Source organism: Epinephelus lanceolatus, chromosome 3 (assembly GCF_041903045.1).
Source record: "Epinephelus lanceolatus isolate andai-2023 chromosome 3, ASM4190304v1, whole genome shotgun sequence".
Lineage (NCBI taxonomy): Eukaryota > Metazoa > Chordata > Actinopteri > Perciformes > Serranidae > Epinephelus > Epinephelus lanceolatus.
In genome coordinates this window covers 49,585,552-49,607,733 of record NC_135736.1, presented here as the reverse complement: position 1 = coordinate 49,607,733, position 22,182 = coordinate 49,585,552, and the positions used below count along the sequence as shown (strand labels likewise).

Here is a 22,182-nt window from a genome sequence, read left to right as displayed (position 1 = left end):
CACATTAAAGCTGGAAGCCTCTGCTCAGCACACATGGCATTTTATTTCTGACTCTGAGTGTGTTTACCTCAGACTGTGGTCTCCTCTGTCAGGTGGAGCTTCTCCAGCAGGAGGCGCTGCTGAGGCAGGAGGAGGTCCAGATGGACAGTTTCCAGCTCGCTGCTCTGCAGAAGAAAATCAGACCTCTGCTGCACCAGAACAGCAGCCATGATCACCGGAGGCCTCAATACTGTGAAAGCAGTTCATCTTCCCCAGGATACCTCCTCCTCCTCTGCTCTGACTCACCCGTCACATCCACCGTCTGGATAACTGCTGCTACAGAGCTGGTTATGAACTAGTTCAACTAGTCAACTCTGGGTTTTCCTATCATCATTTGGTCTGGACTGAAGAAAGAAAATGATCCAGTGTCTTTTATCTGGTCCAGTTCACTTCATCACACTCTCAGTGTCTCTAGTCTGTTAGATTTGTTCTTCTGTAAATCAGTCAGCAGCTTCAGACCTCTTTTTCCTGGATCACTCCTGCTCAGCACGAGAACTCTGAGGTGTGAAGGGTTCGACTTCAGAGCTGAGGCCAGATACTCACAGCTGCTCTCTGTGCAATGTGACAACCTGAGAGAGAAAAACATTGTTTTATTACCACAGTAACAAAGAACACTGTCAGGTGTCTGTTCAAATCAAACATGTCGACACTGATTATAATTTAGGTCTGTTCTTTTAGTTTCTTCCTCTTCTGTGTCCTGTGGTGTTCCCCAAGGCTCCATCTCAGGTCCTATGTTATTTTTGTTTTTTTTTTTGAAGATATTTTTTGGAGCATTTTTAGCCTTTATTAGACAGGACAGACAAGAATGAAAGGGTGAGAGAGAGAGAGAGAGGAGGGCCACAGGCTGGAGTCAAGCCCAGGCCGCTGTGGCAACAGCCTTGTACATGGGGCGTCTGCTCTATCACTAAGCCACCGACGCCCCAGGTCCTATGTTATTTTCATTGCACGTGCTTCCACCAGGGTCTGATTTTGAAAAATACTTTTTTAAATATACCTGCACATGTCCTTCAGTCTCTTTTAAGAGATGCGCCAGGCGAGCGGCTCCAGTGGAATGAATAAGCCCCATTTTGGCCGTCCGAAATCTAATTATTATTAAAATCTATGATTTAGATCCATGTCTGTGAAAACATGGACGCTTCACACACATCTTCCCCCGACAGCACTGAAGATTTATACAATCAGCACAGTTTCAAGATTAGAGTCACCAAATGTCTCCCCGTCTGTTCCTGAGATATGACTTTAAATGATGGACAGAAAAGAACATGATGATGTCACAGTGAAGTTGACCTTTGACCTTTTGGATATAAAATGTCATCACTTCATTATTTTATCCTGTCAGACATGTGTGTGAAGTGTCCTTCAGACATTGCGTACACGAGACTAGGACAGACAGACGGACAGACAGGTGGATGGACAATGTGAAAACATAATGCCTCCGGCCACAGCTGTCGGCTCAGAGGCATAAAAACTTGCTGTAGCGATGGCAGGACTCCAGTCGAATGTAAATCAAGCTTTATTGGTCTCGTCCGGCACTGAACCGCCTATAAACACTTAATTGTTGTTGAACAGTTTGTTTTAGATCGGATGAATCAAAGCAGTTATACGTGGATTTTGTTGCCTTTGGACAGGGACAGGCAGGCTGTGTTCTCCAGTCTTGATGCTAAGCTAAGCTAACCAGCTGCTGGCTGTAGCTTACTATAATATTTAGCATAGAGACATGAGAGTGGGATCAGTCTGAACATTTGACTTTCAGCAGGAAATGAAGTGTATTCCATAAAATGTTGAACTGCTCCTTTAACCCCCCCAACACTCAGTTCAGTCATGGATATATATGACTAACTGGCTGCTACTGAATTATATCTTACAGTATGTGTCTCACTGAAATGTTCTTCCTCTACTTCTTTGGATGAAGCTTTTTAACTCTGCTCACTGCTGATTTCATCAGAACCTGTGTAGCCTCACATGGAGTCCTTGGGCTCCTTTAACAGCAGGTGGCGCTGTCGGTGCCTTTATTTTTTAACATCTTTCATGTTTAATATTTGAGTTGAATCCAAGCTACTGATTTTTATTGGGCCGGCCACATCTTCACAGGACAAGTTGTAATGATGACAGAAACTCTACATGAATGAACACTTAGAAATCTGTTATATGTCAGTCCAACTACATTACAGTGTGTGATGAGTCATTGATTTATTTCATAATAATCTAAACAGAGGACTTTTAGTGTGAAAATGGCCTCAAATACCTGAAAACTGTCTCTGCACACCTGAATGTGTGACAGCATTTGGTTTTTCACTTTTATTTAAATAATGACCACAATACTCACCTCAGTGTCTCCAGTCCACAACGTGGCTCTGCCAAGAACTCACAAAGGTTTGTGACATCACCGTCTCTGAGGTCATTTCCTGTCAGATCCAGGACTCTCAGGTGGGCGGGGTTTGACTTCAGACTGGAACCCAGTGCAGCACAGCCTCTCTCTGTAAACTGACAGCCAGCCAGTCTGTTGGGGAAAAACAGTTTGAACTTATAGGTGGTAACATGCAGTGGCAGCTCCAGACCCTGACCTCTGACCCAGCAGCTGAGCTGCAGCTGCAGTCTGAGTCTGACTGACACTGAAATGATCTCAGATTAATAATTAGACATATTATTTACACAGCTGGTGTCCAGAGAAGGAAGAATGACAGGAAACTGTCTGAGAAGTCTCACCTCAGTGTCTTCAGTCTACACTGGGGTTTCCTCAGCCAATCAGAAAGCAGCTCCGCCCCCTGGTCCATCAGGTAGTTGCAGCTCAGGTCGAGCTCTTTGAGATCAGAGGAGCTGCTGAGGGCAGAGGTCAAAGGCCGACAGCATCCTGCTGATAAACTGCAGTAGTTCAGACTGGAAGGAGGAGGAGAGGAGCAGAGGAGCAGAGGAGGAGAGGAGGAGGAGAGGAGCAGAGAAGGAGAGGAGGACAGGAGCAGAGGAGGAAGAGAGGAGGAGGAGAGGAGCAGAGAAGGAGAGGAGGAGAGGAGCAGAGAAGGAGAGGAGGAGAGGAGCAGAGGAGGAAGAGAGGAGGAGGAGAGGAGCAGAGAAGGAGAGGAGGAGAGGAGCAGAGCAGCAGAGGAGGAGAGGAGCAGAGGAGGAGGAGAGGAGGAAAGGATCAGAGGAGGAGGAGAGGAGCAGAGGAGGAGGAGAGGAGGAAAAGATCAGAGGAGGAGGAGGAGAGGAGCAGAGAAAGAGAGGAGGAGAGGAGCAAAGTAGCAGAGGGGGAGAGGATCAGAGGAGGAGAGGAGCAGAGGAGGATCAGAGGAGCAGAGGAGCAGAGGAGGAGGGGGGGAGAGGAGCACAGGAGGAGGAGAGGAACAGAGACGGAGAGGAGCAGAGGGGGGGAGCAGAGGAGGAGGAGAGGAGCAGAGAAGCAGAGGAGGAGAGGAGCAGAGGAGGAGGAGAGGAGAAGAGCAGAGCAGCAGTGGAGGAGAGGAGGAGGAGAGGAGCAGAAAAGGGGAGGAGGAGGAGGAGGAGGAGGAGGAGAGCAGCAGGGGAGGAAGAGAGGAGCAGAAAAGGAGAGGAGGAGAGGAGCAGAGGAGAGGAGGAGGAGAGGATTTTTGATTTTAAAAAATCCCTTTATTTACATTTAGCAATTACAAATCAAATCACTGTTTCATCGTCTCTTCAGAGCAACGAAAACAAACAAAAACACACAAAACCAAAAGAGAAATTTCAGTCCCGAAAACTCTTTTGAAACATGAACCTTTAACTGTCCATCTCCACCCACGGAGCACAAAACCCCTCCCACAGCCCACACCCGGCTGAAGGCCTGCAGGTCCTCCATCAGCTGGTAGTAAGAAAACTCCACCCTCAGTCTGGCCTTCAGCAGACCCCGCAGAGCCTCCACCGGATCCACAGCACCATAGTCCAGGGCCCTGTTCTTCCGGGTCAGCCAGATGGCCAGCTTTGCAGAGCCCAGGAGAAAGTTCATCAGAGTGAGCTCTGCTTTCCTCCTGGCAGTGTACTTTGGGCCATAGATAAAGAGTCCAAAAGAAAACCTCTCCCCAAGAGTCCGAGTCCACCTGCCCAGCAGGTCAAACAGAGGAGCCAGCCTGGGACAGCCAGTGAATAGATGGGCCAGAGTCTCAGTCTGAGAGCAGAACAAACTCCCCTCTCCCACCCCAGGATCAATGTGCGCTCTGTGTCTGTTCGTAGCTATCGTCCCATGTACGATCCTCCACTGGAGGTCTGCAGTCCTCTTTTCGATGGGCCCTTTGTACAGGGACCGCCAGCTGCCTTTGGGGGAAACGTCTGGGCCAAGCAAACCAGTCCACCTTGACTCCCTCATCCCCGACAGAGACCGGACATTGAGGACCTTCACGCAGAGCTGGTAGATGGCCCTCCGCCCTGCGTCCTGAAGCTTGTCCAGGTTGGGGGTTTTGAGGGACAGCAGCTGACCAGCCCCCTCCTGCCACTCCCCCACCTCTGGACCAACAGACAAGGAGGGGAAGCTTTGCTCTGCACCCTCAACCCACCGCCCACACACAGACTCGTCTCTGGTGAAGGCCCTCAGGTGAGAGGGCAGGGCAGCAAGGACCTCCTCCACCTCCCTGTGGATGAGTCTGGCAGAGGTGACGTTGGCTCTCTCCCTCAGTAAGTCCACAGATGTCGAAGTCAGCCTCATCAGGTGACCCAGTTTGGTGCAGCCTGCCTCCCTGAGACTGGACCGCAGGCTCGCAGACTGGAGTGTCCGAGTCCTGATGAAGCTGTTAAGGAACAAAGGTTCCTCAAACACCCACATGCCTGCAGTCTCTTCCCCAGCCCGGGACAGTCTGAGGATCCTCCAGGCCTGCAGTACTGAGCTGTAGAACGGGGTGAGGCCAGAGAGATCCACTCCCTCCATCTGCAGAAGAAAAGCTGTTTGTCGTAGCTCCAGCGTCCAGCTTTCCTCAGCAGCACGCGAGCTGTATCCAGCCAGCTTGGGCCACAGTTGTAAAGCAGTCTTTGTGCAGTCCAAAGTCTGAAGGAGGCGATCTTGGCCTGAATGTCAATCAGTCCCTGCCCTCCTTCGGCTGATGGCAGGTAGAGAGCCGCTGCCTTAATCCAGTGATGGCCGGACCAGAAGAAATCCACGATCATCCTCTGAACCTCCTCCATCAGTCCTCCAGGCGGTGTCAAGGCGACGAGTCTGTGCCAGAGAGTCGAGGCGACTAAGTTATTGGCAACCAGAACCCTCCCCCTATACAACAACTGGGGCAGCAACCATTTCCAATTAGACAACCGAGCGCACATCTTCTCCTTAACTCCCTCCCAGTTCTTCCTCTGAAAACCCTCTGTACCCAAAAACGCCCCCAACACCTTCAAACCCTCCCTCCCCCACTCAAGGCCTCTGGGTAGACTGGGCACCACCTGATCCCTCCACCTTCCCAGCAGGAGAGCTTCACTCTTAGCCCAGTTCACCCGTGCAGACGTGGCCCTCTCATACAGGGACAGGGAGTCCTGCAGACACCAAACGTCCCCCTGGCTGGTGATGAAAACGTTCAAATCATCTGCATAAGCACAGAGTGCAGGGGGACATTCAGCGCCACAGGACCCAGGCAGTGACAGCCCGCTGAGCCGACCCCTCAGCCTGCACAGCAAGGGCTCAATAGCTAAGCTATACAGCTGGGCGGAGATGGGACAGCCCTGTCTGATCCCTTGCCGTACAGGGATTGGCCGACTCAGCCCTGCCCCCAGCTTCACCAAACACTGTGCACCGTGATATAACAAACCCAGCTAAGAAAGAAACCCATCACCAAAACCAAAAGCCCTGAGTGCAGCAAACAGATAAGAGTGGTCCACCTGGTCAAAGGCCTTCTCCTGATCCAGAGACACAACACCACAGTTCACATCATAGACACGGCACACATCAATGACGTCTCTGATCAGGAAGACATTGTCCATTATTGTCCTGTCTGGGACACAGTAACTCTGGTCTCTGTGTATGATGGTCCCCAGAAAGTCCTTCAGCCTGTTGGACAGAGCTCTGGACAGTATCTTATAATCCATGCAGAGAAGAGCTACTGGCCTCCAGTTTTTCAAAAGGGTGAGATCCCCTTTCTTTGGGAGCAGGGAAAGCACCGCTTTCTGACAGGACCCAGGGAGAGATCCTGTCCTCAGACTCTCCAGCAGCACTGCATGAAGATCCGGTTCCACAATGTTCCAAAACTTCTTATAGAAGTCCGCGGACAGCCCGTCGATCCCCGGTGCCCAACCTGAAGCCATCTGACCCACAGCATCAGTTAACTCCTCCAGGGTCAGCTCACAGTCCAGAGCAGCCGTTTCTTCTGGACTGAGCTGAGGTAGACCCTCCAGGAGCTCCACACGGCCCTCCAGGCTACAGTCCTCTGCTGCAAACAGGTCTGCATAGAAGTCCACAGCGTGGCTCCTCATTTCAGCCGGATCAGTGGTTATCCTGCCGTATGGGAGCTTCAGACAGGACATGAGATTCCTCTGCGCTGCCGACCTCTCCAGGTTGAAGAAGAAGGAGCTCAGGGCGTCCATGTCCTTCAGCTGGAGGAAGCGAGACCGGACCAAGGTTCCCTTCACTCTCTCCTGCAGGATCGAACTGAGCTCCATCCTCTTCTCCTGCAGCTTTGGGCCAGTGGTGGGATCTGGGCTCCGCTGTAACCCCTCTTCAATGGTCTTAATGTCAGCCTGCAGGTTTCTAACTGCTGCTTGTAGGCGAGCAGAGGAGTGAGCAGTGTACTGCTGACAGTACACACGGATCTGAGCCTTGCCAACCTCCCACCACAGTTTTAAGGTACCGAAGTCTGCTCTCCTCTTCTGCCACTGCTCCCAGAAAGCCTGAAAGCCCTGGCAGAAGATGCTGTCATGGAGGAGCTTGTTGTTAAAATGCCAGCAGGACTTAACCCTCTCACCTGGCGACAGAATTAATTCAATGTTGACAAAGTGGTGGTCTGTGAAGCCCACCGGGCTGATGGTACACTGAACCAGTTTAGGACTGAGGGTTTTGGAGAGGTAAAGCCGGTCCAGTCTGGCTGCACAGACTGTGTTGTTATGGACTCTCACCCATGTGTACTGTCTGGACTGAGGGTGTTTGATTCTGAAGGTATCTAGCAGGTCACAGTGGGAGATAACAGAGCTGAGAGACCGGGATGAAGGTGGGTGAGGTTCCTCTCCTATCCTGTCTGTGGTAAAGTCCAGGGTGCAGTTAAAATCTCCGCCAAGGATAATTTGGTCTTGATGGAAGACCATCAGCTCATCTTTCAGCCGGCTGTAGAAAGCCACCCTTTCTGATCCAATGTTAGGAGCATAGACATTAACAAAACAGAACACACACCCATCAATTTCTGCCCTAACCAGCAGCAGCCGGCCCGGCACCACCTCACTACAGGAGAGCACATTAGCATTAGCATTAAAACAAATAGCTACACCAGCACTGAAGTTAGTGCCATGGCTGAGCTTACAGAAACCGTCCCACCATAAACCCCAGTCAGTCTCGTCAGATGGATCACTGTGTGTTTCCTGCAGAAACAGCACATCAACCCTTCTCTGACCACAAACTTCAGAAAGAAGAGCTCTTTTATTTCTGTCTCTTCCACCGTTTATATTAAGAGAACCTATTTTAATGCTCCTCATGGAGAAGTGAGACAGGAGAAGCAGACAGACAGAAACCAGCAGGACTCTGTCGAGAGAAGACACCCTGTGATGCATGATCATTTTTATTTCCTGAGTTTACGGACAGTTTTACTGTTGACTTTTCTCAGAGTGGTGATGTGTTTTTTAAGTCTGAACCGTTTCTTTTCATCGAGGAGGTCAAAGCCAACCTGTTTCTTTAATGTGTTGACTGACCTGATGAATTTCTCTGTGTCACTAAAGTAATTGCTCACCTTTACTGCTTTTTTATTGTATGTTTCATCCATGAACTGATTGATTTCCAGTAAAGAGTAAAGGACTGTGCCCCTGTTTGAAGCTTCAGTGTTATCTGAGTCATAGTCCTCCTCCATGTCCTCTCCCTCACATGAAGCCTGAATACACACTGCCTGAGCCTGACCTGTGACCTCACTGATGGGAGCTGCCTCCTCACCATTTGACTGTTCTTCAGCTGCTGCTGCAGACTGAGAGCTGCTCAGGTCTGCTGCAGCCCCAAACCCCTCACCAGACTGACCTGGCAGAGATTTCAGCTCAGCTGCTGCCGCACACCGACAGGTGCTCAGGTGCGCCGCAGCTGAGCTCTGAGCCGAATCCACTGTCTCACCACACTGTGATCCAGAAGTATGAGAGCACACATCAGCAGGAAAACAAGCCGCCACTTTATCCGCCTCCGCGGACGCACACGCGGCGGGCGCAGCCGCGGACGCCACCACGGACGCGCACGCGGCTGCGGGCGCAGACGCGGTGGGCGCAGCCGCGGACGCCACCACGGACGCGCACGCGGCAGGCGCAGCCGCAGACGCCACCGCGGAAGCGCACGCGGCAGGCGCAGCCGCGGACACACGCGCGGCAGGCGCAGCCACGGACACACGCGCGGCGGGCGGCAGGTTCTCATGTCCTACCTGCTCACCTGCAGCCAGCAGAACCTCCTCCACAGACACGCTCACGTCCGGAGGGATGATCCGGACTCCCTGTCGGAGAGTCGAAGGAGGCGTCTCGGCGGACGCCATTCCTCCAAAAAAACCCGACAAAACACTGACAGTCCGTCTGACCCAGTAAATACTCAAAAATAAAAACCACTTACCTGATCATGCAGCAAGAAACACAGAAACACAGCCAGAAACCGGTTAAAAGTTTGAAAATTAGCGCCACTCTCACGTCCACCACCTCCACTCACGCTCACACACCGGAAACGGAAACAGAGAGAGAGAGAGAGAGAGAGCAGGAGGAGGAGGAGGAGGAGGAGAGGAGCAGAAAAGGAGAGGAGGAGAGGAGCAGAGGAGAGGAGGAGGAGAGGAGCAGAGAATGAGAGGAGGAGAGGAGCAGAGAAGGAAAGGAGCAGAGGAGAGGAGGAGGAGAGGAGGAGGATTATTAATCTATCTTTGAAATATTTATAGGTGTCTATTGAAGACCATGCGGCCCCGCTGTTTTCCCTGCCTTTAATGCACCTATGGCTTCTGATATCTCCTCTTTGCTTAAAGCTTTATCCAAAGCTGCCTTACTTTCCTCTGAACTTTTAGGAATGTTCATTTTCTCGAGGAATTCACACTGAGTGTTACAGTTAGTAGAATGTTCACATCTACAGAGATTTTCCTATAAGTTTTTAAAGGCTGTATTAATTTCTGATGGATTCATTATATTATTCCCATTCCTGTCCTCAATATTAGTCATTGCTGTCTCTGTCTGTTGTTGTTTGATGCGCCATGCCAAGAGTCTACCTGGCTTTTCCCCTCGCTCATAATAGGCTTCTTTGAGCCTCATTATATTTGCAGCAGCCCTATGGGATGATAGCTCATTATATTGTGTCCTAAGTTATAATAATTGTTTTGAGGTGTCATGGTTACTCTGTCCTTCCTGGGAGCTCTTATTCTCTACAATTTGAATCTTGGATTCCAGTTCTCTAAATCTCCCCCTGATTCTCTTGCTTTCTGACTTGTATAGCTCATAATTTGGCCTCCAATAAATGCCTTAAAGGCTTCCCATCTGATTATGGCAGTGGTCTGGGCTGTATTTATTTCAACATATGTGTCTATTTGATTTCCTAGAAAGTGGAGACATTTAAAGTCTTGCATCCATTTTTGGATTGACTTTGAAATCACTGAATCCCAAGATGGCTGTGCCCCAGTTACTGCATGCAACAGTTTTTTCCTACTGCCCCTGAAGTGAACTGGTTTAAAGAGATATTTAATAGGTTTTAATTATTCTGACAGCTGTCTTTTATTACTGATCTTATGTAATAAATCTTTTAATCTCACTTGTGTTTTTTAACTCTGCTCACTGCTGATTTCATCAGAACCTGTGTAGCCTCACATGGAGTCCTTGGGCTCCTTTAACAGCAGGTGGCGCTGTCGGTGCCTTTATTTTTTAACATCTTTCATGTTTCATATTTGAGTTGAATCCAAGCTATTGATTTTTATTGGGCCGGCCACATCTTCACAGGACAAGTTGTAATGATGACAGAAACTCTACATGAATGAACACTTAGAAATCTGTTATATGTCAGTCCAACTACATTACAGTGTGTGATGAGTCATTGATTTATTTCATAATAATCTAAACAGAGGACTTTTAGTGTGAAAATGGCCTCAAATACCTGAAAACTGTCTCTGCACACCTGAATGTGTGACAGCATTTGGTTTTTCACTTTTATTTAAATAATGACCACAATACTCACCTCAGTGTCTCCAGTGCACAACGTGGCTCTGCCAAGAACTCACAAAGGTTTGTGACATCACCGTCTCTGAGGTCATTTCCTGTCAGATCCAGGACTCTCAGGTGGGCGGGGTTTGACTTCAGACTGGAACCCAGTGCAGCACAGCCTCTCTCTGTAAACTCACAGCCAGCCAGTCTGTTGGGGAAAAACAGTTTGAACTTATAGGTGGTAACATGCAGTGGCAGCTCCAGACCCTGACCTCTGACCCAGCAGCTGAGCTGCAGCTGCAGTCTGAGTCTGACTGACACTGAAATGATCTCAGATTAATAATTAGACATATTATTTACACAGCTGGTGTCCAGAGAAGGAAGAATGACAGGAAACTGTCTGAGAAGTCTCACCTCAGTGTCTTCAGTCTACACTGGGGTTTCCTCAGCCAATCAGAAAGCAGCTCCGCCCCCTGGTCCTTCAGGTAGTTGTAGCTCAGGTCGAGCTCTTTGAGATCAGAGGAGCTGCTGAGGGCAGAGGTCAAAGACCGACAGCATCCTGCTGATAACCTGCAGGACTTCAGACTGGAAGGAGGAGGAGAGGATCAGAGGAGCAGAGAAGGAAAGGAGCAGAGGAGATGAGGAGGAGAGGAGGAGGAGAGGAGTAGAGGAGGAGAGGAGGAGGAAGAGCAGAGGAGGAGGATTATTAAACTATCTTTGAAATATTTATAGGTGTCTATTGAAGACCATGCGGCCCCGCTGTTTTCCCTGCCTTTAATGCACCTATGGCTTCTGATATCTCCTCTTTGCTTAAAGCTTTATCCAAAGCTGCCTTACTTTCCTCTGAACTTTTAGGAATGTTCATTTTCTCGAGGAATTCACACTGAGTGTTACAGTTAGTAGAATGTTCACATCTACAGAGATTTTCCTATAAGTTTTTAAAGGCTGTATTAATTTCTGATGGATTCATTATATTATTCCCATTCCTGTCCTCAATATTAGTCATTGCTGTCTCTGTCTGTTGTTGTTTGATGCGCCATGCCAAGAGTCTACCTGGCTTTTCCCCTCGCTCATAATAGGCTTCTTTGAGCCTCATTATATTTGCAGCAGCCCTATGGGATGATAGCTCATTATATTGTGTCCTAACTTATAATAATTGTTTTGAGGTGTCATGGTTACTCTGTCCTTCCTGGGAGCTCTTATTCTCTACAATTTGAATCTTGGATTCCAGTTCTCTAAATCTCCCCCTGATTCTCTTGCTTTCTGACTTGTATAGCTCATAATTTGGCCTCCAATAAATGCCTTAAAGGCTTCCCATCTGATTATGGCAGTGGTCTGGGCTGTATTTATTTCAACATATGTGTCTATTTGATTTCCTAGAAAGTGGAGACATTTAAAGTCTTGCATCCATTTTTGGATTGATTTTGAAATCACTGAATCCCAAGATGGCTGTGCCCCAGTTACTGCATGCAACAGTTTTTTCCTACTGCCCCTGAAGTGAACTGATTTAAAGAGATATTTAATAGGTTTTAATTATTCTGACAGCTGTCTTTTATTACTGATCTTATGTAATAAATCTTTTAATCTCACTTGTGTTTTTTAACTCTGCTCACTGCTGATTTCATCAGAACCTGTGTAGCCTCACATGGAGTCCTTGGGCTCCTTTAACAGCAGGTGGCGCTGTCGGTGCCTTTATTTTTTAACATCTTTCATGTTTCATATTTGAGTTGAATCCAAGCTATTGATTTTTATTGGGCCGGCCACATCTTCACAGGACAAGTTGTAATGATGACAGAAACTCTACATGAATGAACACTTAGAAATCTGTTATATGTCAGTCCAACTACATTACAGTGTGTGATGAGTCATTGATTTATTTCATAATAATCTAAACAGAGGACTTTTAGTGTGAAAATGGCCTCAAATACCTGAAAACTGTCTCTGCACACCTGAATGTGTAACAGCATTTGGTTTTTCACTTTTATTTAAATAATGACCACAATACTCACCTCAGTGCCTCCAGTCCACAACGTGGCTCTGCCAAGAACTCACAAAGCTCTGTGACATCACCGTCTCTGAGGTCATTTCCTGTCAGATCCAGGACTCTCAGGTGGGCGGGGTTTGACTTCAGACTGGAACCCAGTGCAGCACAGCCTCTCTCTGTAAACTGACAGTCAGCCAGTCTGTTGGGGAAAAACAGTTTGAACTTATAGGTGGTAACATGCAGTGGCAGCTCCAGACCCTGACCTCTGACCTTTTTAAACATATGGGCAGTGTTGAGTGTAGCGTCAGAGTCCTCAGATTACTTTTTCATCATAGCAACTAACGTAACGCATTAGTTTTTGAAATTTAACTTGTCAGTTATTGTGTTACATTTTCAAAAAAGCAGTGTGTTGCTTTAAAAATGTTCCTGTATTTCCATGTTTCTTTTGTTACCATTAACTGCATGTTTGTTGAAACATGATGTGCTGTAGACGATACAAGCTGTTGTATTGTTTTCACAGAGGCTAACATAGGCTGTGCCTCTGTGCCTCCGCCCAGCTCACTGTCACTCCTGTTATTAGTCTGCAGAGTCACAGGTTATGGGCCGCGGACTCGGATATGCAACAGTGGTAGAATAATAATAATTAATATGAATAATAATTAGTATAATGTTTGGTACCAAAAGGTACATTAGAGGGACAAAACAATCAGAATTTGATGATCGAAGGTCAAAGGTCACTGTGACCTTACAAAACACATTTCTGGCCATAACTCAAGAGACTCATACGACATTATGACAAACTTCCACACAAATATCTGACAGGATAAAATGATGAAGAGATGACATTTAATTAGGGCTGAAACGATTCCTCGAGTAACTTGAATAATTCAATTACTAAAAAGCCTCGAGGCAAGCTTTAAATCCAGTACAACTATACAGCGCACTGTGTGTCGCATGGATGGTTGTTTCTGTTACACAAGTGCTATATTACATTGCTGTTGACAGTCTACACAGCTGTAACGTGAAAAGAAAGAGCGACAGACAAAAACAGGACACACGCCGAGCAGACCCGACACAACAGGGTGACGTCAACATCACATTTAATGCATTTAACCTTAATCAGTGATTGTTAGCTGAAATTCCTAACACATGGAAAGAACATACGTGTATCATGGCTACATGGCTGAATAATGACAGAAATCAATGAGGTGGCTAACATTACCTGGTTATGTATCATGGGTATTTGCCAAGTTTTGTAATACCCAGTCACAGGAACTTAAAGTATGATAACTGTGAAGGCCATATAATAAGTATCAATAAAAAAATTAGGGCTGTAGTCAACCAAAGAAAATCTTGGTCAACTAAAGTCGCATATAATCTTCAACTAATCGATTAGTCGTGGGGAAAAAAAATCATTATTTTTTACTTCTGCGGTGGTGTGTCTGTATCACTCTGCAGTTACACCTCCAAAACACTAGTCGGCGGTGGAGGACTGTGTTAAGTGCTGTAAAGGTTAGTTCAAATCAAACTTTATTTATATAGTTGATTCAAAACACACATTAAACACACATTAGACATGGCTTAATAGAGAGAATTTCTAACACAAGTACGCAAATCAGCTTCACTATAATGAAAAATGTAAAAATGGTAGCACATCTCAAATTGCCAAGTTAAGGAGGCAGACAAAGTACTCACATTTGACTTCTTTTAATGGCTCACATCAAAAAAACAAACGCTAACACGTTTCGGCACATGGCCTTCTTCAGAGCGTTTGAAGAAACAATTTTTACATTTTTGATTATACTGGATTTTTGAGTTAAGCACTCTGAGTATCATCACTGTTGATGAGCAACCTCCTTTTTCATCAGCTTCACTATAACTGGCAGCATTCACAGACAAACACTTGTCTTTATCTGGACACATTTCCCCACAAATACAACATGCTAACATTATTAGCACAAGTCTATGGCATTTTACATTGTATAAATTATCCTAGCGACGAGCGCAGATTTCCTCTGCTCATATGAAGCCAGGATAAATCCTGAAGAATAAATCCCTGAAGGACAAATCACACACAGGACTTAAAATGCTATTCTAGTGGAGGCTTTACTGTCTTCACAATTTATTGTTTCTTATCTGTGAAGTTAAAGTAAATCAAAGCTTTGTTTCCACTGAGGGAAATGGTGTCAGCTTACAGAGACAGACAGGAGGTCTGCGTCACCGCAATGCTCAGCGTGAGGGTGGGCGAGTTCAACGTTTTGAAAACACCCCCATTTTCACAGGTATCTTAGCCTGTCCCCCCGCCGCAGGAAATAATAAATAATAGATTAATCCTGGAAAGCTGTTGATGTTGCACTTTTCTCTTTATGAAAGTAACATGGCAATTATTCAACCAACGAGAATTTGGTCGGACGAGAGCATAGCGACCAAATAATCGACCAGTCGACCAGGAGACTACAGCCCTAAATTTTTTTTATTGTACTCTCAAGTCGCAGTCGTACTTTGGACAGCTTTGTGCAGAGGGCTCCACCATGTTCAACTGAGCAAGCAGTTGAGTTTACAGACAGCAGATGCATCATCTGATCTGTCACAGCTGTTAAAGTGCAAACAAATGTTTTTGCAATTAAAGCAATAAAATTATTGAATTTTCAAAAAAGCAAACTAACGTGTTGTTCATTTCTCTCATTTCTGAGACTTTTTATTGTTTTCTCTTTTACATATGACTTTTGCCCTGAAATGAAGCCAAAGTCATTTAATGAAAACAGGCAGTATTTCTGATCCAATTACTCCATTAATCGCTGAATAATCGATAGAATACTTGATAACTAAAAGAATCGAGAGCTGCAGCCCTACATTTAATATTCAAAAGGTCAAAGGTCAGCTTCACTCTGACATCATGATATTTTCTGACCATTATTCACCTTGAAACTGTGCTGATCTTGTTTTGGCAAAAGATTAGTTTAAATCTTTGAAGATTGTAAATGTGCGTGATCACCATGTGATATGAGACATTTAAAGGTAAACTCTCGTCTATGTTTGCTGTGATATGAAGGAAAACAGAATCACTCTCAGTGTAAGTGTCCATCAGTCAGTATTACTTGTCACCTCACACACTAACTGTGCATCTGGATGTTCTCACCTGAGTCTCTGGAGTTTGCAGTTGGGACTCGTTAGACTGTCAGAGAGCAGCGTCACTCCAGAGTCCTGCAGTTTGTTTCTGCTCAGGTCTAACTCCTCCAGACTAGAAGACTTCAGGCTGAGAGCTGATGAAATGCTCTTGCAACATCTGTCAGTGAGGTTACAGCCACTTAACCTGAAGTGAAAAACAAAATGACTGTTAACATTTTACAGACACTCCCCTCTGTCCTTCTACTCTTAAAGCTTCAGAGCTGTTGGGTTTCTTGAGGTCAGATACTTACAAAGCTGTCTTTGATGCTTTGAGCACTGGCAGCAGCCTCCCCAGAGCTTCATCTGATCCGTAGTATTTCTTCAGGTCAAAGACATCCAGGTCTTCACCAGAAGCGAGCAGGTGAAAGGTCAGAGCTGACCAATGTTCAGGTAACAAGTTACCAACATCTCCTGAGTTCTGGTACTTTTGGACTTGCTCTACCAGAGACCGGTCACCCAACTCATTTAAACAGTGGAACAGATTGATGCTCTTGTCGACGTTGGAAAGTTCCTTGATCTTCTTGTGAATGTAGGTGATCGTCTCCTGGTTGCTCTGTGGACGTCTCTCTTTGAATCCAAATGCTTTCTGAAGAAGCTCCTGATTTTTATCCTGTGACAGACCGAGCAGGAAGCGCAGGAACAAGTCCCATTTTCCATGATCGTTGGCCAAAGCTAAATCCACTGCCCTCTTGTGGAGGAGGATGATGGGAAGTTCTCTCTTGAACATCTCTGTCAAACTTGGCTTCCCAGGAAGCAGATTTTTTCTGCTGTTCAAGAAGGTCTCTAATACATACAGCGCTGCCAGAAACTCATGAACAGTTAAATGTATGAAGGAGTAAATCTCTTGTTTGTGAAGACCATATTCTTTTCTTATGATCTGTGTGCAAAGACCTGAATAAACTGCAGCTTGTTTCTGATCAATGTCACAACTCTTCAAGTCCTTTTCACAGAAGATGATGTTGTCCTTCTGGAGCTGTTCAAATGCCAGCTTTCCTAATTTCATGATCACATCTCTATTTGTTTCACCTTTCTGATAAACCTTCAGCTTTGTCTGGGTGATCAGGAAGTGTGTGTACATTTCAGTCACAGTCTTGGGCAGCTCACTTTGTTTTGTTTCTCTGAGGAGTTTCTGGAGAGTTGTGGCTGAAATCCAACAGAAGACTGGGATGTGGCACATGATGTACAGACTTCTCAGCGGCTTTGACTGAAGATGATCGAGGATCTTCTGAGCCATAGTCTTGTCACCAACTGTCTTCTGAAAGTACTCCTCCTTCTGCTCATCATCAAAGCCTCGTACCTCCGTCACCCTGTTGATGAACTTGGTAGGAATCTTAGTGGCTGCAGCTGGTCTACTTGTGATCCAGACTGAGGCCTTGTGTAGCAGTTTCCCTGTGATTAAGTTGGTTAGCAGGACGTCTAGTGTTGTGGTCTCTGTAACATCGCGCCACGTCTCATTCTCCTCGAAGTCCAGAGGTAACTTGCTTTCGTCCAGGCCGTCGAATATGAACAAAACTCTTGAACTGTTGTAGTCTGACGTTAACAAATCCTTCACTTCTTCAAAATAGTTACCTATCAACGTCATAAGACTCCAACGCTTATGTGTTATTAGATTCAATTCTCTGAATGAGATTGGAAATATGAAGTCAATAGTTTGGTTGGCTTTTCCTGTTGCCCAGTCATGAGTGAATTTCTGCACAGCCACAGTTTTTCCAATGCCAGCGATTCCCTTCGTCAGAATTCTCTGTGGAGGGTTTTCTTCGTTTGATAAAGGTTGAAAAATGTCATTGAGCAGGATTTTCTTCTCCTCACTCGAACTCCTTTTACATTCTAATTCAACCACTTCATGTTCACTGTTAACCTCCCCACTGCCTCCCTTTGTGATGTAAAGCTCTGTATAGATTTTGTTTAAAGGAGTTGATCCATCTTCCTCTTTTCCCTGAGACAGATTCTTTGTTGTATTTTCAAGGAAAGATTTTAGATCATCTTTGCACCTTTGGATGTTTCCTGAGAGATGAAACAATCATTGTTATATTATTTTCTCATTCTCAGGTTAGCAGAAACTGCATGTAGTGTATAAAAGCTAGGTTTTCAGACAGACTCAGACAAAACCTAAGAACTAGGGGTGGGAGAAAAAAATCGATTCACGTCAGTATCGCAATTTTTTGTTTTATGATTTTTTTAATTAAAAAAAAATCGATATTTTCCTAATTAAAATGCTTCATTTTAGTCTATGTTTATAAGCCGAGTTGGAAAAAAGTTACCACTCTTCTCCAGCAGAGAGTGAAATGTTTTTCGTCGACTATCTAGTAACGTGGCGTCATATCCATTTGCGGGAAAAAGCAGAAACAGAAAGCGGAAAATGGCGGACAACGTACAAAAATGCCCGGAGTTACGACCTCCACCATCACATTTTAAATCAAAAGTGTGGACACATTTTGGATTTCTGGCTTCGAGGGCAAAAGCAGAGCTGGACATGTCGAAAGCTATTTGTAAACTCTGCAATGCACAAGTCGCGTACTGCGGAAACACGACTAACGTTACCGCCCACCTCGCAAGACACCACCCTGAGGTAAATTTAGAGTTATTAGCCAAACGACCCGCAGCAGCAAGCCAGCAGACACTTAAAGCAGCATTGTACAAACTACCCAGCAGTTCTGAAAAAGCAAAGCGCGTCAGTAGGTCAATTACTGACTTTATTTGCAAAGACCTGCGGCCTTACAGTGTTGTGGAGAATACGGGATTCAGGAACATGCTGTACAAGCTGGAGCTGAGGTACGTTATACCTTCCAGAAAGTATTTCTCCGAAACAGCAGTGCCTCAGATTTACGAGGAGATTAAGGAGAAGGTAAAAGAAAAACTCAGCGGAGCAGAGCGTGTTGCTCTCACCTGCGACGCATGGACTTCACGGGCAACCCAGTCCTATGTCACCATTACGGCGCATTACATCGCTGAAGATTGGTCTCTGTCCTCCAGGCCAGGGCCATGCATGAGTGTCATACTGGCTCAAATGTAGCAGAGCTGCTAAGTAATGTGGCGACTGAATGGGGCACCACAGAGAAAGACTCTGCTTTAGTCACAGATAATGCGGCTAATATGGTTGTTGCCGCACAGTTAGCCGGCTTTCTCCATGTAAAGTGCTACACGCACACACTCAACCTCGCTTCTCAGCGTGCCCTAAAGCTGCCGGCTGTTACAAGATTACTCGGACGAGTACGGCGTGTGACTGGATTTTTCCATAGAAGTGCCACATCACTTCATGTTTTGGAGCAAAGACAGAAGTTGCTGGAGCTCCCCGCGCACAAACTGATAACTGACATATCAACTAGATGGAACAGTGTGTATGATATGGTTGAGCGTTTTCTGGAGCAACAGCCAGCAGTCACAGTTGCACTGCTTTCCCCCGATGTGAGAAAAAGAGAGAAAGACATCAGCACATTCACTGAGTCGGACATATCTAATGAGGAGGAGTTCATCCAGGCCCTGAAGCCCATGAAGGTGGCTACATGTGTTATGTCAGATGAGAAAAACCCGACAGTCTCTGTCAAACCCGACAGTCTCTGTCATAGTCCCACTCCACGCGCAAGAAACCCTCGGAGATTCTCCGTTTGTCAGAGACCTGAAAGAAGCCGTTCACCAAGACCTTAGTAAGAGGTACACGTCCGAGGTGGAGAAGGTCACACTTTATCTAGCTTCAGCGCTAGATCTGAGGTTTAAAGTGCTGCCGTTCCTGCCAGAGGAGGAGAAACAGGAAACATTTGCAAGACTGGTCGCTGAAGCTGCACCCACTGTGGAGCATTGTCAGGTAAATAAATAAATAAATAAATATATAAATAAATAAATAAATAAATAAAGCAATAGAGACATATTGTACTGTATGTATTACTTATGTAGTACTACAGGTGTGTGTGTGTGTGTTTGCGTTTACACTAAAAGTTCTGGAGGTACATTTATTTTAAAATGTTTATATTATGATTATGAATAATGTATGTAGAACTATTTGCTTATATTGTATCATGATGTGTTGCAATGTAATGATCAAATAAGTAGAATGGTGTCAAAGACAGAACATAAAGACATTTTTATAGTGTACTAATTAATTTTTTGTACCAATGTGTTTTATTTGTTGTAGGAAGTGGTGACGCAGGACCAGGAGGAACTTGGTGATTGTGCAGCTGCTGCAGAAGAGGGCCAGAATAAAGGAGGAGACAGAGATTCCCAGGGCCCCCCATCTGCAAAAAGAAGAGTGTCCAGTGCTCTGGATGAATTACTTGGGAACACTTTTGGGGATACCAGGCAGGCACCAGCACCCCCAGAGAAGACAGCCTATGACAGTGCTGCGGAGGAGGTGAAAGAGTACAATAGAGCTGCTCCTTTGCCACTGTCTGAAAGCCCGTTAGACTGGTGGAAAGACCATCATCGTGAGTACCCTCTCTTGGCCAAACTAGCCAAGCGGTACTTATGTGTACCAGGGACAAGCGTCTCTGCTGAACATGTCTTCTCTACAGCTGGGGACATTGTCACCGCTCAGAGGAGCAGCCTCACCACAGAGCACGTTGACCAGCTCTTGTTTTTGCAAAGTCAATGTTGTTTTCACGTAACATTACATAATTTACATGTCACACACGACATGTTTATGTCACATTGACTTAATTCACAACATGATCTTTTGTCTAAACCTAAGCAGGTAGCTTTGTTATCTAAACCTAACTGTGATGATTTGACAACATGAACCATGTGTTACAAAGTGTTTCAGCTGTACATCACATGAAGACGCTGCCCTATGTGTCACTATGAGACGCAGAGGGGGCATGACAACGCCTCGCTATTTGACAACCTGAGAATGAGAACAGGTTGCAAGATGCAGGTCAGCCTTCATTCAGAAAGCAAACCATCGTGGCATCTCCATGACGCTTTCATTATTATTCACTCTATTTTGTGACAGAAGGTCAACTTTTTTAAAATTTGGTTGTTAAAATCAATTAAACATGTAGAATGTTTGAACATCTTTTAAAAACGGGACAATACCTTTGGTTTCAGGAGAAACAGCATCACTGGTGTCTTTCCTGTTGGGTAGCTGGACTGAAACATAAATGTGCAGCATCTTTAGAGGAGGTCAAAATATTCATAAACATTTTGGAGGTTACATTTTAAGCAAGTACATAATTAAATACAAATAAGGTTTGATTTATGAACTCAGGGGAAACCTTTACCGATTGTGTTGATCGTAATATCCCCTTCTGAATGGATATTGTGTAAGTGTGGTGTGCTGACGATACTTCCATGCTGGGCGCTGAGTGTTATGTTTCTTGCTTCCATCTGAGTTTGAACTGATTGAGATGAGACAAAATAATCAGGAACCACAATTCAATTTTAGATTTTAGCAGAGACCTGAAATATCAAGAATAATTAATCCATGTTAAAAATGTGATACATGACACTGACACACACATTTAAATTGACCAGAGAATTACATTTCATCATCCATCCATTTCTGCAGTGGCAGCAGGCCAAACAGGACATTTCAGTGCTGAGCTTGCAATGAGATAACTGCATGTTGCCATTAGCACACAACAGAGTACACACCCAGAGGCAGCCTTTATTGTTGGGGGTGACTCCAACCACTCAGACTGTCATCCTCAAAGTCCACCAACATGTCTCTTGCCCCACTAGAGCACACAAGACCTTGGACCATGTTTACAACAACCTGGCTAAGCCATCCTCTGCATCTGGATACTGGACTTCCTGACCAACAGACCCCAGTATGTTACAGGTTATACAACCATACTTCCACCACCCTCACCCTGAACACCGGCATCCCACAGGGCTGTGTACTGAGTCCTCTCCTCTACTACCTCTTGACCTACAACTGCTCGACTGATGACTTTCACATCCTTGTATTTATTATATTCATCCGTAGCTTGGGGTTATATGGGGGCAGGGGAGTTGAGGGTCAGACATTTATCAACACCCCATAATCTTCCTTGTTTTCCCAGCCTAATGTTGGCAGGTATGGAAGAGTCAGAACTGTTTTTTGTTTCTGTTGGGTTAATAATAGTGATGTCAGTTAGATTTGGGAGGGTCAGGGATATGGAATATTAAATCATCTATATCTTCTCAATACATCTTAGCCTTTCTTACCCTCAGGTGTGCATTAACTACTGTACAGGTTAGCAGCAACAGAAAGACGCTAAACTGCATTTTGTTCTCACTCGTAGTCGGTGCCATCATAATAAAACTGAATCTAATTTAAAGAACCTAAAACTTGTTAATATGTAAAATGGTTCAGAGTTTAAGACCAAAAGGTGACATCACCTCAGTAGAAACAAAGTTCAGTTGCTGACTCTGCATATCTGCTGCCAAATTCATTTGTACACTGCCTGGCCAAAAAAAGAGGTCATACACTCTAATATTTCGTTGGACCGCCTTTAGCTTTGATTACGGCACGCATTCGCTGTGGCATTGTTTCGATAAGCTTCTGCAATGTCACAAGATTTATTTCCATCCAGTGTTGCATTAATTTTTCACCAAGATCTTGCATTGATGATGGTAGAGTCTGACTGCTGCGCAAAGCCTTCTCCAGCACATCCCAAAGATTCTCAATGGGGTTAAGGTCTGGACTCTGTGGTGGCCAATCCATGTGTGAAAATGATGTCTCATGCTCCCTGAACCAGTCTTTCACAATTTGAGCCCGATGAATCCTGGCATTGTCATCTTGGAATATGCCCATG

At 45.5% G+C, this 22,182-nt stretch overlaps 2 protein-coding genes across 16 annotated transcripts in view; one reads left to right on the top strand and one right to left on the bottom strand.

Annotated features, from left to right (window-relative positions):
* Nucleotides 1-22,182, bottom strand: part of LOC144458314 (NACHT, LRR and PYD domains-containing protein 12-like) — a 97,899-nt gene that overhangs the window by 64,815 nt on the left and 10,902 nt on the right. For 10 of the 15 annotated variants that reach the window (XM_078166681.1, XM_078166696.1, XM_078166687.1 and 7 more), the window contains exons 4-12: nucleotides 20,665-20,781; nucleotides 20,480-20,533; nucleotides 15,706-17,458; nucleotides 15,426-15,599; nucleotides 12,312-12,485; nucleotides 10,717-10,887; nucleotides 10,337-10,510; nucleotides 2,746-2,916; nucleotides 2,366-2,539 (exon numbers count right to left, since the gene is read on the bottom strand). The exons of 1 other annotated variant lie outside the window; for it this stretch is intronic. In XM_078166681.1, the coding sequence (XP_078022807.1) occupies nucleotides 2,366-2,539; nucleotides 2,746-2,916; nucleotides 10,337-10,510; nucleotides 10,717-10,887; nucleotides 12,312-12,485; nucleotides 15,426-15,599; nucleotides 15,706-17,458; nucleotides 20,480-20,533; nucleotides 20,665-20,781 (2,962 nt within the window). The remainder of the gene's footprint in view (nucleotides 1-2,365; nucleotides 2,540-2,745; nucleotides 2,917-10,336; nucleotides 10,511-10,716; nucleotides 10,888-12,311; nucleotides 12,486-15,425; nucleotides 15,600-15,705; nucleotides 17,459-20,479; nucleotides 20,534-20,664; nucleotides 20,782-22,182) is intronic. 4 more of the 15 variants (XM_078166686.1, XM_078166684.1, XM_078166689.1 and 1 more) reach the window with 4 other exon arrangements.
* On the top strand, nucleotides 18,204-20,155 carry LOC144462601 (E3 SUMO-protein ligase ZBED1-like). The gene is made up of 4 exons (XM_078166762.1): nucleotides 18,204-18,299; nucleotides 18,972-19,256; nucleotides 19,584-20,031; nucleotides 20,139-20,155. The coding sequence occupies exons 1-4, from the start codon at nucleotides 18,204-18,206 to the stop codon at nucleotides 20,153-20,155; spliced, it is 846 nt and encodes a 281-aa protein (XP_078022888.1).